Source organism: Heloderma suspectum, chromosome 8 (genome assembly GCF_057233095.1).
Source record: "Heloderma suspectum isolate Gila_16-S chromosome 8, 16-S_ref, whole genome shotgun sequence".
NCBI classification, from domain to species: Eukaryota; Metazoa; Chordata; class Lepidosauria; order Squamata; family Helodermatidae; genus Heloderma; species Heloderma suspectum.
In genome coordinates this window covers 41473708-41490929 of record NC_139465.1, presented here as the reverse complement: position 1 = coordinate 41490929, position 17222 = coordinate 41473708, and the positions used below count along the sequence as shown (strand labels likewise).

The following is a 17222-nucleotide window of genomic DNA, read 5'->3' as shown; positions in this document are numbered from 1 at the left end:
ATTAGGTGCGAGAAAACAAAGAAATCCCTCAATAGGGATGAACAGACAAGATGGCAGCAAGGTAAACACAGAGAGAAGATAACTGATGTCCTTTTTCAAAGAGGTGAAGCAAGGACTGTAAAACTTGGTGTATACTGCATCTGAGAGGATCGAAATTCCAATCAACAGCAAATCTGGAGAACACTGTCCAATTCTTTGAATATGAAGTGTGTGTTGTAGGCTTACGGGCAGTATCAAGCACTTTCTGTAGTAAGGGTGGTAACATTTCAGAACCCATAATCAGAACCTCCGCACTGTCATGCATTGGTGTCATTAGGTCCAGGCATCACACCCGACTTTGGTCTTGGGTGAGAAGAGACAGGATCAACAGGAGTCTGAGACAGCGTCTCCAAGCCAGCCACAGAAGGGGGGCAAACCACGGCTGCCTGGGCCACCATGCAGTGACCAATATGCGTTGTGGGTTGTTGGATCTGATCTTCGCCAATACGCATGTTATTGACGGAAATGGGGGGAACATGTAAAACAAACCTCCTGTTCAGTGAAGCGTGAAGGCATTGCCCATCAAACCCTGATCATGGCTGGCTCCACTGCAGAATGCAGAGCAAACAACACTGTCCTCAATGGCGAAGAAGTCCACAATAGGTGTGCCCCAGTGGTGGAATAGATCCGCCACAACTTCCCTGTCCATCTCCCACTCGTGAGAGGTCAGGGATATGCAACTGAGGCAATTAGCAAGAACATTGTTGGTCCCAGCAACATCGACAGCCACCACTCCGACTTGACGTTTCCTGCACCGCTGAAGAATATGCAGTGTTAGGGCAAAGGGGGTGGGGGAGCTGATTTCGTCCCTCCTTGTTTGTTCAGGTAAGCGATTACTGTATTGTTGTCTGATGTTACCTGGACCAACCTTCCCACAAGATCGACTTCAAATGCTCTTAGCACCTTCTGTACTGCCCCCAGCTCCAAAAGATTGATGTGATCTGTAGTTTCGCTGGGTCTCCAACATCCATGCACCATTAGACCTGCACAATGGGCTCCCCATCCCGAGAGTGAAGCATCTGTGGTCACTACTCTGGTTGGGGAGGGATGGAGAAACGGCATACCCCTCAACAGGTTGTCGGGTGCAGTCCACCGGTGAAGGAATTGCTTCACATCGTGTGATAAATGCAGACGGACACAACAAGCATCCTCATCGGTGTCGAAGTTGTTTAGGAACCAAGCCTGCAGAGGCCTCATCCAGAAGTGGGCTTGATACACCACCACAGTTGTCGCTGCCATAAGCCTGAGACGACGCTGAACTGGAAATGCTGAAACAGTCCGTCAAATGCAAAGTTCAGTAGTACAGGCAATCAAGACCTGACATTGGTCATTGGGAAGGAAGGCCCAACTCTTGCAGGAATCCAGAACCGCCCCCATGAATGGGAGCCTCTGTGCCAGTTGCAAGTTGGACTTGTCCCAGTTGATGTATAGTCCTAAGCTCGTCAGAAGGGTGCAGGTCAACTCTATCGACCTCCACAACTGATCCTTGGTGGGTGCTACCAGCAGCCAGTCATTGATGTATGGGTAGATTTCTACTCCTTTCACATGCCCAAGGCACAGATGACTGCCATGCAGTTGGCAAAGACCCTCTAAGCGGTGGGTGAGTCCAAAGGGTAGCACACGAAACTGGTAGGTCTCCCTATCGATCATGAACCAGAGGAAATGGCGGTGAGAATGCTCTATGGCAATGTCGATGGAGGCAAACCAATCTCCTTGAGAAAGGAGGGGAAGGATAGATGCCAGGGAGACCACGCGTAATTTCCTGGGAGTGATATAGGTGTTCAGTTCTCTCAGATCCAGGATCGGTCATATCCCTCTTCGGTACTGTGAAGTATCTGAAATAAAACCTGTTGAGTAGGTGGCTGCTTGGGGCGGGTTCAATCGCCCCTTTTCACAGAAGCGTCTTGACCTCCTGGTGTAGTGCTGGAGATGGAGCAGTAAAACTCATGGTGCCGATGGGAGGGGGAGCATCGAATTCAATCCTGTAGCCCTGCTGGGCAATGGAGAGCACCCAGAAATCTGATGTGATTTCCTCCCAAGCAGGGAGGAAAGGGGACAGAAGAGTGCTGAAGAGGGGGAGACGAGCAGAAGGACAAAGAAGAATGGGGACAGAGTCAAAGCTGCCGCTTGTTACCACCATCAAGTTTTTGTTGGGATCCTCTAAACCTGGATGACAGATATTGTCTGCAAGAAGTTTGCTTTTGATGCGTGTGTTGAAAAGCAGTGGATTGCTGAGGCTGATACTGGCCAGATGGGGGTCGGTACCAACATCTCTGCCATGAAAAGCCCATCTGCTGTGCTGTGTCTGAGCTTTTTGTACTGAATAACTCATCTGTCTTGGTTTCAAAAAGGCCTTGACCATCAAAAGGCAAGTCCTCAATTCTCAACCATGACGCTTGAGAAAGACCAGCTGACCTTAGCCATGCATGTTGGCACAATGCGATCACTCCAGCAAACACCTTGGAATCACAGTCTACCTGGTGTCTTTCCGTGTGAATCTGTGGCCTGGAGGGCTTCAAGGCTTCATTCTGAAACATGCGAGCCAGATCTTTTTTATCATCCGGTAGGGACTCAAAAAGTTTGCTGACGTTGTCCCACAAAGGGAGTTGATACCCGGACATTGCTGCTTGGTAGTTTGAGAGCTTGAGTCCCATCACCGCTGAAGAATATACTGGCCTGCCCAACAGATCAAGGCGATGTCCCTCTTACTCAACTGGGGAAGACTGTTGTCTGTGAGACTTCTATAGATCTGCCTCCACAATGATGGAATTAGGCACTGGGTGCTGAAATAAAAACTCAGCCTTTGCCTCTTGGCCCTTATACATCCCTTCAAGGCATTTTGACGTGGGGGGCATGGACGATGGACTTTTCCAGGATTACTCGATCACCGTCCACAAGGCCAGCAGGACTGGAATTGCCACTAGACGTACCAAGTCTGTATTGATAGCATCAAAGAGAGGATCTTGGACTGCAGGAGCTGCTTGCTGGGTTTTCAGTACTAAAGACTGTGCCATCTTGGTCAGAAAATTGGCCCAAGTCTTCCGATGGCAAAATAGCATCCTGTGATCCAACCACTGCATCTGGGGACAAGATAGAAGGCTGACACAAAGAAGGTGACATCGAGTCAAGAGATACCCCTCTGAGATAGGAGACTCAACCAGCTGAACTTGAGCACTTGGCAGGTTCTCAGTTGTGGTTTCAATCACTGTTGGATAGGCGATGGCATCTTGCAGAAGAGAAGCCTGGATAGCACCACAGGAGGAGCAGCCAACTATAGGGTTGGTTGTGAGGAGACCTCAACCCACAGTGTCTGCAGCACAGAAGGCACAGCAGGATGCCCAAGTTTCAGCGGTGGCCAGGAGTGCTTTTGCACAGTTAAAACTAGCGCGCCAACTGCGCCCGTTCCTGGAGATGTCTGATCTGGCCACGGTGACACATGCCTTAGTTACATCCCGTTTGGATTCATAAAGCCCACTGACAGGTATCCCTTTCTTCTCATCCATGTGGGAACAAATGATACCGCCAAGCGGAGCTACGAAGAGATCACGTCAGACTTTGAAGCTTTGGGAAGGAAACTCAAGAACTTTGGGGCCCAGATAGTTTTCTCATCCATCCTTCCAGTAGTTAGAAGAGGGATAGAAAGGGAACGAAAAATACTCCGGGTGAATGACTGGCTACGAAGGTGGTGCCGACGAGAGAGATTTGGATTCTGGGACCACGGGCTATACTTCCTGGAAGATGGGCTGTTGGCTAGGGATGGGTTGCACCTCACAAAGGCTGGGAAGAATGTGTTTGGCCACAGCATGAAGAACTTCATCAGGAGGGCTTTAAACTGAATCCTACGGGGAAGGGAGATGTAATGTTGGGGGTAACAATGGACGTAGGCGCATGCACTGCAATGGAGAGAACAGCTCTGATAGCGCCCAATAATAGTCTTCAGACACAGGTAGGAAGAAAGCCAGACTATGAAGCACATGGTCTTCGATGTCTATATACTAATGCCCAGAGTATGGGAAACAAACAGAACGAACTTGAACTCTTAATACAGGAGGGAAATTATGACTTGATAGGTATAACTGAGACTTGGTGGGATGACTCTCATGACTGGAATACAGCAGTTGAAGGATATAACTTGTTCAAAAAGAACAGGAGGAACAGAAAGGGAGGCGGGGTTGCACTGTATGTGAAAAATACATATCTCTGCACAGAAATACAGGAGGAGGAGCTTGGTAGCCCCATCGAGAGCATCTGGGTTGAAATAAATGGAGCAAAGAATAAAAGGAACCTGGTGGTCGGAGTCTACTACCGGCCACCCAATCAAGGAGAAGCCAAGGATGAAACTTTTGAAAAGCAAATAGCCAATGTTTTAAGGAAGCATGATGTAGTAGTAATGGGGGACTTCAATTTCCCCGATATTTGTTGGGAGACAAATTCTGCAAAACATGGCCCCTCCAGGAAATTCCTGACTTGTGTGGCGGATAACTTCCTCCTACAGAAAGTAGAGGAAGGAACTAGAGGATCGGCTATCCTTGACTTGATCCTAACCAACAGAGATGACTTAGTGGAGAAAGTAGCAGTTACAGGAACTCTGGGGGAAAGCGACCATGTTGTACTTGAGTTCTTGGTTCTAAGGGAAGCAAAAGCCGAGTGTAGTCAAACGCGTACCCTGGATTTTAGGAAAGCTGATTTTCATAAACTCAGAACAATTATCAGTAAGGTCCCATGGCAAGCAATGCTAGCAAGAAAAGGAGTCCAAGATGGGTGGGAGCTTTTAAAAAAGGAAATTCTCAAGGCACAATCACAAACAATTCCAACAAGAAGAAAAGGTGGAAGACAACAGAAGAAGCCAATGTGGCTTCACAAAAAGCTTAGGGATGACCTGAAAACAAAAAAGGAAACATATAGGAAGTGGAAAGAAGGCCAAGTAACAAAGGAAGAGTACAGGCAGGTAGCACAGAATTGCAGGGATGGCGTCAGGAAGGCTAAAGCGGAGAACGAGGTGAGGTTAGCGAGGGATGCTAAAAACAACAAAAAGGCTTTCTTCAGCTACGTGCATAGTAAAAGGCAGAGGAAAGAAATGGTTGTTCAGCTATTAAATAAGGATGGCAAAATGATAACAGATGACAAAGAAAAGGCAGAGGTGCTCAATTCCTACTTTGGCTCAGTCTTCTCCCAAAAGAGGGTCTATGACCCCCCTGGCAAAGGCGAAGTACAGGCTGAAGGGGCAGGATTGCAGCTTGAGATCGACAGGCATATGGTCAAGGAACACCTCATTACTTTGAATGAGTTCAAATCTCCAGGGCCAGATGAACTGCATCCTAGAGTCATAAAGGAACTGGCAGAAGAACTCTCAGAACCGCTGTCTATTCTCTTTGAGAAATCATGGAGGACCGGGGAAGTGCCAGATGACTGGAGGAAGGCTAACGTTGTCCCTATCTTCAAAAAGGGTAAAAAGGAGGAACCTGGGAACTACAGACCAGTCAGTCTGACATCAATCCCTGGGAAAATTCTGGAGCAGATCATAAAGCAATCCATCTGGAAGCACCTTGACAACAATGCCGTGATTACTCGAAGCCAACATGGATTTGTCAAAAACAAGTCCTGCCAGACAAATCTGATCTCATTTTTTGATCAAGTCACCTCCCTTGTGGACCGTGGGAATGCTGTAGACATCATATACCTCGACTTCAGCAAAGCTTTCGACAAAGTGCCCCATGATATCCTGATGAGCAAACTAGCTCGAAGTGGGCTAGATGAAACAACGATCCGGTGGATCCACAGTTGGCTACAGAATCGGACTCAAAGAGTGCTTATCAATGGGACCTTCTCCAACTGGGGAGAGGTAACGAGTGGGGTACCGCAGGGCTCAGTCCTGGGCCCAGTGCTCTTCAACATTTTTATTAATGACTTGGAGGAGGAGGTGCAGGGAATGCTGATCAAATTTGCAGATGACACAAAATTGGGTGGGATAGCTAATACTTTGGAAGACAGAAACAAAATTCAAAGTGATCTTGATAGGCTGGAGCGCTGGGCAGAAAACAACAGAATGGCATTTAATAGGGACAAATGCCAAGTTCTGCACCTAGGAAAAAGAAACCAAATGCACAGTTACAAGATGGGGGATACGTGGCTCAACCACACTACGAGCGAGAAGGATCTTGGAATTGTCGTCGATCACAAGCTGAATATGAGCCAACAATGTGATGTGGCTGCAAAAAAGGCAAATGCTATTTTGGGCTGCATTAATAGAAGCATCGCTTCCAAATCCCGGGAAGTACTAGTTCCCCTCTACTCAGCACTGGTTAGGCCTCATCTGGAGTACTGTGTCCAGTTCTGGGCACCACACTTTAAGAAGGATGCAGACAAGCTGGAGAGGGTTCAAAGGAGGGCAACAAAGATGATCAGGGGACTGGAAACAAAGCCCTATGAAGAGAGACTGAAAGAACTGGGCATGTTTAGCCTTGAGAAGAGAAGACTGAGGGGAGATATGATAGCACTCTTCAAGTACTTGAAAGGTTGTCACAGAGAAGAAGGCCAGGATCTCTTCTTGATCATCCCAGAGTGCAGGACACGGAATAATGGGCTCAAGTTACAGGAAGCCAGATTCCGGCTGAACATCAGGAAAAACTTCCTGAGTGTCAGAGCAATACAGCAATGGAACCAATTACCTGGGGAGGTGGTGGGCTCTCCCACACTGGAGGCCTTTAAGACGAGGCTGGACAGCCATTTGTCAGGGATGCTCTGACTTGGATTCCTGCATTGAGCAGGGGGTTGGACTCGATGGCCTTGTAGGCCCCTTCCAACCCTACTACTATTCTATGATTGCTGCAACACGCTCTACGTGGGGCTGCCTACGAAGAGTGTTTGGAAACTGCAGTTGGTTCAAAGACCTGCTGCCAGACTGCTGACTGGGGCTGGTTATAGGGAGCATACAACTCCCTTGTTAAAACAGCTGCACTGGCTTCCAGTCTGTTTCCGGGCACAATTCAAAGTGCTGGCTATGATCTATAAAGCCCTATATGGCTCCGGTCCAGGTTATCTGAAAGACCATATCCGCCCTTATGAACCTGCCCATGTCCTGAGATCCTCTGGGGAGGCCCTTCTCTCAGTCCCACAACTGTCACAGGCACGTTTGGTGGGAACCTGGGAGAGGGCCTTCTCAGTGGCTGCCTCACGGCTGGAGGCAGGCTAAAACATTCTTATTCCAGCAGGCCTTTGGGAAATAGTTGGAACCTGGGGGTAAGCTACTAAAATGCTGTTTTCAAATTCTGTTTTAATGTTTTTAATATAATTTTAATTCTATTGTTTTATTATATTTTAACTTTTGTATATTTTCATATGTTTTAATTGTATATGTTTTAATGTTTGTAAGCTGCCTTGTGTCCCAGTACTGGGAAAAGGTGGGGTATAAATATAATAATAATAATAATAATAATAATAATAATAATAATAATAATAATAATAAATGAGTATTGGAGGTGGAGCCAGAAAGGTGTTGTTGGCCTCGCACGGCCTCGGTACCACAGTCAGGGGTCGGTGGTAATAATGTCCTTCCCTGGTAAGCATGCACAGCCTGTAAGTATAGCCTGACTCTGAGGAATTGGCAGAGGAGCTAGGAAAGTGCCTTTGGTATCAGATGGTCTTGATACCATGGCTGAGGATCACCGATAATAACACTCGTCGTCTGGGTATCCCCACTAGCAGCAATGTCGGCCCTGGAAAGAGTCAAAGCGCTCCACATCCCAATAATGCACCAAACCACAGGGAAAGCCCCAACCTGAGTGTTGGTACCAACCAGGTGGAGAGTGAGATCAATGTCGGGTGTGATAGTAAGAAGGCGGGTATCCTCAAATTGATGATGCTGAGATTATCAAGTCTGGTGACCCATGTCATCAGTCCCGCGGTGCTATCCACGGTGAACCATAATGTCTAGAAGGAGGTGCTGGTGAGAGATCTTTTATTTCGCCTTCCGAAGCTGAGGCAACCTGACGAGTGTTGGAGTCCGGCACCATTGTCAGCTGGGCAACGGGAGATGATAGCATTGGTGGAATAGGCAGTATCACTGTCAGTAGTGAAGCTGGTCAGTCCCAAGGAGCAGGGACCCATTCTGGAGACTGATGCTAACTACGGGGTGGGGTTGATGACTCCTCAATGGTGGGATCTGATACAAACGGTCGGTCCTGCCTCTCCCCCAAAGGTTGTTTAGAAGATCTTTTCTTTTTCTTCTTGGGTTGGTAGTCATTAACCCAGACATTCTAGCCTCCTTAGTCAGCTTTTTTGCTACTGTCAGTGCCAAGGACTGACCCGGTGCAGGAGGTAAGTTCTGTTTGCTTGAAACGCCCAGAGTGGGACACTGAGGACAGGCGATAAGGTAGAAGACGGCACAATTGGCCGTGGCTGAGGCATCGAGGTCTTATGATCCTCAACCGCTTTGAGTGCCTTACGGCAAAGTACAGCCTTTAGCCTGTCAGAACAGTTATGCCAGGCTTGTTTATAGGAGGCTTGACAGTGTGGGCAGGACTCTGCTACATGCCCTTCACCCAGGCAAAAGAGGCAGAGGGAGTGGCCGTCCGAAGGTGGTAACTTGCTCCCACACTGCACACACTTCCTGAAGGCAGCCCTGAGAACATATGCCCTTATGGGCAATCGCAAGATCGCAAAAATTAACAGAAATGAAACAAATGACAGAAGGAGAAAGATAGAAATACAATAGTTAAAGAAAAGATAGACTAAAACGCCTATATAACAGACAGATAAGCTGATCAATGAGAAGCTTCACTAACAAGGCTGCCGCAATGGCGGTTGAAAGAGAACTGAAGGAATAGGCAGGAACCTGCGGGGACATGTGCAGTAGACGGTGGGGGGAAGGATTCCCGCGTAAAACACCTCAGCTATAGACATTTCCCAAACTGAGGCTCTGCGCAGGCGCAGAGCCATATGTGTGATGCACAAAGATCACGAAGAAGAACTGGTACCAAAGATCAGGGTAGGCAACCATTCTGGGCTGTGGAAACACCTGGCAATTTGAGAAACTATCCTGAGCACCACCACAAAATGGCTGCCATGGGAGGCATGGCAAAGGACAAGCAAGCTGCCCAAAAGACTGAGTACAAGGCAGAGGTCAGTTCCTTTGAACTCACAGTTTTCAGCACCAACAGAAACCTATATCAATGTATAATTTTTTTTTTTTAATGGAAGGGATAGAGCACCTTGGTGGGTGCCAAGAAAGGTATCCAGGGGCATTGCCTACCCCTGCAATAAGCAATACTCTTCAAACAACCAATCAAAATAGTGGTTTCAAACTGCTACTCAGACAGACCTACGCACTACTATGGGCCTTGGATTTTGCTTCTAGAATTTTTGGTCTTAACAATACCTGTCCTTTTTAAAGGAATGAATTGCCAAGAAAACATTTTTAAACTCCCATCTGATTTTCCCCCAAATTAATTCCACACACAACCATAAAATGCATAAAAGCAAGCATAAAATCAATACTAGCATTCTGCCACTCCAAAGTGGTGACAGAGAAGATCAAACCAGGTATTTTAAATCAACAGATACACTTATAAAAAATGGCAAGAAAAAAGTAGTTACTCTCACCCTAAAGCAAACTCAGCAAAGGTGGCTTTTCATATGGAAGGGCTACAAAATAGAGTTCCGTTTCAAACAATTCAATATTTCATCAAAAGGCGGCACAGATGACCAAGTCTGGCTTGGAAATGAAATCTTGTAGTAAGAGTCAGGAAGGAAGAGATTTGAGCTGGAGCGAAATTTGCTAGCCACCAAACAAATTCCAAAGCAGCAAGATAGTCTGCAGCTCCCACTCTCTTCTCCCAGCTGCCTACACCACAGCTTTTCTCCCATGAAGGATGGTGGAGAAAAAATCTGGTAGAGGAATGGGGTAGGAAAAGCAGCAGCTGTTTCCTTTTTTTCCTGCTGCAGTGATGATGCTTACTGGATGCTTACTGCTTATGTGATAGCCTTATTATGCACCACCTATCTTCAGGTCCACAGATGGCAAACCTAAGTGGTGCCAGCAGCTCATGGGATGTACAGGGCTCGATGTAAACATTCAGGACCTTGGGTATAGCCAACCAATGCTGGCTGGGAATGATGGGACTTGCAGGCCAACACATCTTCAGGGGACCAGGTTGGGGGAAAGCTGCGCTAGTCATTTGAAGGCACACAAGATCCAATCCATTTCAGAAACCTGATAAAAATGTTCGCCCTTCACACTTAGGGCCAGCTCGCACAACCCTTTAACTGTGGTGGAACGGGGGTGGGGTGGGATGACACATCTTGTATGGGAGGGACCTCGGCTGAGAGGTGGAGTGTCTGTTTCTATCTAGAAGGGGACAGGTACAATCTACAGTTAAAAGGGTCGGGTAGCACTTGATGGGGAAGATCATTTGCTGGAGGCCCTGGAGAGTTGCCACCAGTCAAAATAGACAATACTGGGTTAGAAGGTGAAATAGCCTTACCTGGTATAAGGCAGCTTCCTGTGTTCCATGTTTAAATAGTTATTTTTTAAGTTTTCCAATCATTTTTTTTTAAGTTTTCCATTCGGGTTTTCAAAAGTTTTCATTTTTTTTTTAAGTTTTCAAATAATTATTTAAATGTTGTCAGGGTGGACACTGAGCCCATAGAATCCCAGAGTAGTTCTGATTCTGAGGAAGAGGAGTCACTCCTGGGAGAGGAGCGCGCTCCTCTTTCCCAGAGCCCACAGCTGACGGAGATTCCTCCCACCAGCATTCCTAGCTTAGATAGCAGTCCTGGGAGTGACAGAGCGTGGGAAGCAGACTTGATGGACGCGCGACGCCGACGCAGAGCGGCGCCAAATGGAGGGCACAGAAAGGAGGCGTAGTGCCTGGTTGGCGCACAAACAACGGCTGTGCCCAGAGGATCCAAGGGAAAAGGGGAGGGACTCTCCCTAGTCCTTAAGTTCAGGGGTCTGCCAGTAATTCCCTTTCAAACGGGGACCAACTGTTCCAACTTAGGGCATAGGTACTCTGCTGCTCATATCTAGTTGCTAACAGTAGAGTTGTTAAGTTGTAAAAGAGGAATAAAGCTTTGAAAATAATCCATTTGTCTGTGTCTGGACTTGGCTACTGGATTAGACTGAGAGAGGCCTCCAAGGAGCCCTTGACAAATGTTTTCAAATATGTTTTTTTTTAAATTTTCATACAGGGTTTTAAAAAAAGTTTTCAACACGTTTTTTTTTTTAAGTTCTCGATTTTTTAATGTTTTCAAATAATTTTTTTTAAGTTTTCAAAATTAAAACTTAAAGAGTCCAATCTCATGCATGTTTCGGCAGAATAAAAGCCCAACTACTCCCAACATTCCCCAGCCAGTTGTAGGAGTTCTTTTTCTGTCTAAACATGCATGGGATTGTGCCCTAAATTGTTTTAAGTTTTAACTGTAACTCACCTCAGGGGCCCTATTGGGCCGAAAGGTGACTGGTAAATGTACACATAAAAAATAAAATAAAACTGCACGCCCACACCACAGCTCCCTGCCACAGTATGTAGCAATGTGTAACGAAGGCATGACAGAACCATGTCAGTGCAATACAGATCAAGTCAATGAGCATTCCACTGTGCTGAAAGGGCTGTGGGGATGAGTGCTTATTGTGATGCACCCATGTGCCACCACACAAGACAATCCCTTGCCTTAAAGCCCCGCCTGTGCTGCTGTTCAACCCCTTCCATCTATAGTGCCCATTTGTAGCAGCTGTCGCTTCTGGCAAACTAGTGTGTTCTGGGGCAATCAGCCACATGTTTCATGATTCTCTTGCTCTGATCCACCAATGCCTTAGGTTCTGGTGGCAAATTCCACTTTAAAACAGCTGGATGTATGCCTGTTTCAGGTCGGTATCACTCTGCAGGATCAGGCTTTGAAGATCTGGCTTCTAAGACTGACACATATCTAACCAATTAAGAACAGAAAAAACACCCTGATACTGACACAGATTTGAAAGCTCCTGGTTGGTAAATAGTCATATCTGAAACCACCGTTGGGCCTAGCTGGGAGTTTCAGATGACAATGCTGAGATATGGGGATTTCCAGTTTTCTCACCTGTCGGGCGTACGCCATCTCAATGTTGTCCAAAGAACTGCGACCTGGTGGCGGCAACTCGCTGATGTAACTTGGCTGTGGGAAGAAGATGAAAATGTTGGACAGACTGCCCCAAACTCATTTAGTATCATTATGATACCTGGCCTCTTTTGTCGCCTCCTGTAACAAGAGCAATATCAACACTTTGGGGTTGTTCACACAGAACGCTAACGCACACTCAGTGGTTGAGTGTGGTTTGTTGTTGAACCATGGGTTGTTTGTTGAACCATGGGTTAGTGGGATGGTTCACAGGATCGCTACAGTCCACCATAGCTTATTGTACAGTCCCCTAACTTATTGGTGTTGGGGGACTTCAACGTACATTCGGAGGCCATCCTCACAGGAGCACCTTGGGACTTCATGGAGACCATGGCCTCCTGGGAGCTGCACCATATTCTAACTGGGCCCACCCATGTAGCCAGTCATGCACTAGACCTTGTGTTTGTTTCTGGAGAAGCGGGGAGTGATCTGGAAGTCGGGGGTATATCCACCACCCCCTTGTCATGGTCAGATCACTATCTGGTGACATTGGACTTCTCGGTTCCACAACCCCTCCGCAGGGGTGGAGGACCCATTAAAATGGTCCGCCCCAGGCGTCTTATGGATCCAAATGGATTCCTGAACACGCTTGGGGATTCTCTGGGGCATGCCAACAGCCACTCGGTCGAGACCCTGGTGGGTGGCTGGAATGCCGCAATCACTGGGGCATTAGATTGGGTGGCTCCGAAACGCCCTCTCCCCCTGAACAGGGCTCGGACTGCACCATGGTTCAATCTGAGGTTATGAGCTCTGAAACAGGAGGTGAGACAGCTAGAGCGCCGGTGGCGGAAGTCTCGCTCCAAAGACGATCAGACACGGGCTAGAGCTGTATCTTCAGCCTATCACGTGGCAGTGAAGGCAGCAAAAAAGGAATATTATGCTGCCTCCATCGCATCTGCAGAGTGCTGTCCCAGGAGGCTGTTCCAAGTGGTCCGGAGCCTGGTCGGTCCTGTGGCTCCGGAACCACTGGAGCATTCTAAGGCCTCCTGTGAGGCCTTGGCAAGGCACTTTGCAAATAAAATTGACCAGATTAGGTATGTTACTCTGCACGCTGTGGATACAGTTAGTGAGCAAGAGGCGGCCTGTGGCAAACCGGTTTTGTGGGATCGGTTCCAGCTTCTTCCTCCTGATGAAGTGGACAAGGTGCTTTCATCTGTAAGGCTGACCACCTGCTTACTTGATCCTTGCCCATCTTGGCTCATTATGGGCTGCAGAGAGAGACTGGGTGAGGGGATCAGGGCGGTGGTTAACGCCTCCCTTGAGGAGGGAGCGATGCCATCAGCCCTCAAGGAGGCAGTGATAAGACCGCTCTTAAAGAAGCCCTCCTTGGATCCTCAAGTTCTGAACAGCTTTCGCCCAGTCTCAAATCTGCCATTATTGGGCAAGGTGATTGAGTGGGTGGTGGCGGTGGAGTTGAAGACACACTTGGAAGAAACTGATTATCTAGACCCATTTCAGTCAGGCTTCAGGCATGGGACAGAAACGGCCTTGGTCACCTTGGTAGATGATATGAGGAGGGCTCTGGATAGGGGTGAATGCTCCTTCCTTGTTCTCCTCGACCTCTCAGCGGCTTTTGATACCGTTGACCACGCTATCCTCCTGGACCGCCTGGAGGGGTTGGGCATTGGAGACATCGTATTGCGGTGGTTCCGGTCCTTCCTCTCTGGCAGGGATCAGAGGGTAGCACTGGGAGAGGAGGTTTCGGACCCGTGGCCACTTACTTGTGGGGTGCCACAGGGTTCCATCCTCTCCCCAATGCTGTTTAACATCTATGTGAAGCTGCTGGGGGCTATCATCAGGAGGTTTGGGGTGCAGTGTCATCAATATGCAGATGACATGCAGCTCTACCTCTCATTCAAATCTTCACCAAGGTTGGCCGTAGAATCCCTGTCCAAATGTCTGGAGACGGTGAGTGGCTGGATGGGGAGGAATAAGCTGAAGCTGAACCCTGACAAGACCGAGGTACTTTTGGTGGGAGACAAGAGGAAGCTAGGGGATGCTGACCTGGTGCTGAATGGGGTACGGCTACCCTTGAAAGACCAGGTCCGCAGCCTGGGGGTCATTTTGGACTCCCAGCTGTCCATGGAGGCTCAGGTGTCAGCTGTGAGCCGGACAGTGCTGTATCAACTCCATCTGATACGGCGGCTGCGCCCCTTCCTTCCCGACCATCTGCTCCCATCGGTAGTACATGCCCTGGTCTCCTCTCGTTTAGACTACTGTAATGTGCTCTACGTGGGGTTACCCCTGAAGACGGCTCGAAAGCTGCAGCTGGTACAGAACGCGGTGGCTCGCCTGATTAAAGGCAGCCGCCGGCGAGATCACATCACTCCAGTGCTGAAGGAGTTGCACTGGTTACCAGTTGTTTTCCGGGCCAAATTCAAGGTGTTGGTTTTGACCTTTAAAACCCTATATGGTTCCGGCCCAGCCTATCTTAAGGAGCGCCTCCAGCAGCACCAGACAGGCCGCTTAACAAGATCAGCCTCGGATGGCCTTCTCTCTGTCCCATCAGCCAGGACAGCTAGACTGGTGGGGACGAGGGAGAGGGCCTTTTCTGTGGTGGCCCCCACTCTGTGGAACTCCCTCCCTAGGGAACTCCGTCATGCCCCTTCTTTAATGAGCTACCGTCGTGCATTAAAAACGTGGTTGTTCAGGCAGGCATTTGGGGTGGGTTAGGGTATTTTAGAAAATGTTTTTATTGTAGAATTTTATTGTTTTAAACTGTTTTATTGTATGCTGTACATCGCCCAGAGTGGCTGGGTGACCAGCCAGATGGGCGATTAATAAATTTAATAATAAATAAATAATAAAAATAAATTTAAGCCACGGTTGGTCGTGGCGCATACTGGCGGCTATTTTGGATATTGATCCCCAGCAAGGGGTTGCCATGCTTTGTTGTGTTGTCCAAACCCATGGTGTGTTGTAGGGTTATTTGAAGGTTGTTTGTCAAACAACATGGCAAACCATAACAAACACCCCCACCCCCCTGGAGGGGGTTGAATATTCAAAATGGCCGTTGGCAAATGCTGCAAACCACCATGGCTTAAATAAGCCACAGTGGGCTGTGGTGATCGTGTGAACCCAGTCAGTGTGTTGTCTGAACCAAGGGCATTTTCTGTAGTGTGGCTTGTTAACCACCCTGAACAACCCAACAACAAACTATGGGTTCTCAAGGTGGCTGGTTCAAGAAAAATAAACCACACTACATGGCTTAACAAGCCACCCTGCAGAAGTCCTGGGTTCAGACAACATGCTAACCCACGGTTCAGCAAACAACTCATGGTTCAACAACAACCTACACTCAACTCAACCACTGAGTTGTGGGTTAGCATGCTGTGCAAACCCAGTCAAGATCACACTGTTTGGGATCCTACCCTACAGTATTAAATTGCTGGGTAAAATGGCTTTCGCTCTAGCAAACCTCCCCACAATTACACATCCTCTGTCTATCAGTCTCTGTCCTTCCATCAACCATCAGTCCTAGCCAGAATGGCCAATGGTCAGGCATGATGGTTATAGTCCAACACCATTTGGAGGGCTGCAGGTTCCCCACATCTGTTTTAGAGGAACTGCTTCTGATTCCCCCTTATAATGAACCTTTTCCCTTCTCCTCCCTTTTTAAAAAACTGATTTTAAGTGGATTTTAACAATGGTGTTTTATTGCAGTGCCCTGAGCACCAAATGGCAAAGTGGGTTGAGAGCGTGATTAACAATGATTTTATAACAGAAATGACGGCATTCAAATGTGAAAAGTGCCCTTGAAAAATCTTGACAATATTATCGTCAAGAAAAAGCATTCGATATCATCACTACAGGGAGAAAAAAAATATTTTTTTCCCTTGCCTCTAACACAGCTTTCCTCAATCTGGTGTCCGCCAAATGTATTGGACGACAACTCCCATAATCGTGGAAGTTGTCATCCAACACATCTGGATGAGGGATTATAGGCGTTTGGTCCAACACATCCGGAGGGTACAAGGTTAGGGAAAGATGCTCTAACCAGAGGCTTTCAAACTCCACACTGCCAGTACTTATTTCTTTAAAATAGTTTTACATACACAAAGGGATATGACATGACAATGGATAAGTTTAGAGCTAGATTTAGGTTTTGCCATCTTTATAGATGCTGGAAAATAAATGGATTAAGGGAGCATCCGAGGTGGCCGTTGCATCTGAGGGGGCCATAGGATTGTTTGGAGTCCCCCCTGTGAGGTTGGAGACAGCGCTCTGACCTCGGAAGGGGAAGCTAGAGTTCTGACCCCCTCCCCCCCCCGTTGCAGCCAGCATGGAAACAACCACGTTGGCTGCTCTCCAAGGTCATAGAAACGACCTCGGAGAGAGGGGAAAGGGGGTATTTTGGTGTGTGTGGAGGGGAGGAGACCGGAGAGGCCAGGATACAAGCTATTCTAAGGCCGCTCCAGCCTCCTTCACTCCCCCTCCAAAGCGCCCCAGCTAGACGGGCAAAAAAGCCCATCTAGCAAAAAATGCAGGTTGGAAGGACAGGGAGGAGAAGATCGCCTCCCCCGCTCCTCTCACTCTGCAGAAGATGTTCATAAGCCTCCGAGTTTGGGGGCTTACGATCATCAAGGGCGCAATCAATAGCACCACACCCGAAGGGACAGATGCCTCCCTCTCAGCAAAGTCCTTCTGAGCTGGACAAAGGTGTCTTCTTGCTACGTTGCCAAGAGAAATTCCTGTCAACGTGGCTCTCCTGGTTTAATTCTCCTGTTTGTCAGCGCTGGGACCACTGAACTGCTCAGCAGAGCAGTGTGTTTTGACTGAAGAACTCTGACTTCTCTGGCATCAATTTCAGCCCTCAATGCATCTGTCAGCAGGAAATTTCATTCCCCACTCAGGGTTTCCGAAGCCTTCCCCTTAAGCATCTAACGCTGGCAAGCTGTCAGAAAAGGTACTAAGAGAGACAGACCTCCGATGTGACATGCTATGGTATGTTCCTGGGTCACCGTTGCTCGGGAGCCACACAGGCAGGGAAAGAACACTTTGGCATGCAGCGCCTTCAGTTCCAGATCTCA

The 17222-nt window shown here is 48.0% G+C and overlaps 1 protein-coding gene across 2 annotated transcripts in view; it reads right to left on the bottom strand.

Moving 5' to 3' along the window:
• Nucleotides 1-17222, bottom strand: part of NUP93 (nucleoporin 93) — a 127833-nt gene that overhangs the window by 33573 nt on the left and 77038 nt on the right. For both annotated transcript variants that reach the window (XM_084812092.1, XM_084812093.1), the window contains one exon: nucleotides 12115-12189. In XM_084812092.1, the coding sequence (XP_084668218.1) occupies nucleotides 12115-12189 (75 nt within the window). The remainder of the gene's footprint in view (nucleotides 1-12114; nucleotides 12190-17222) is intronic.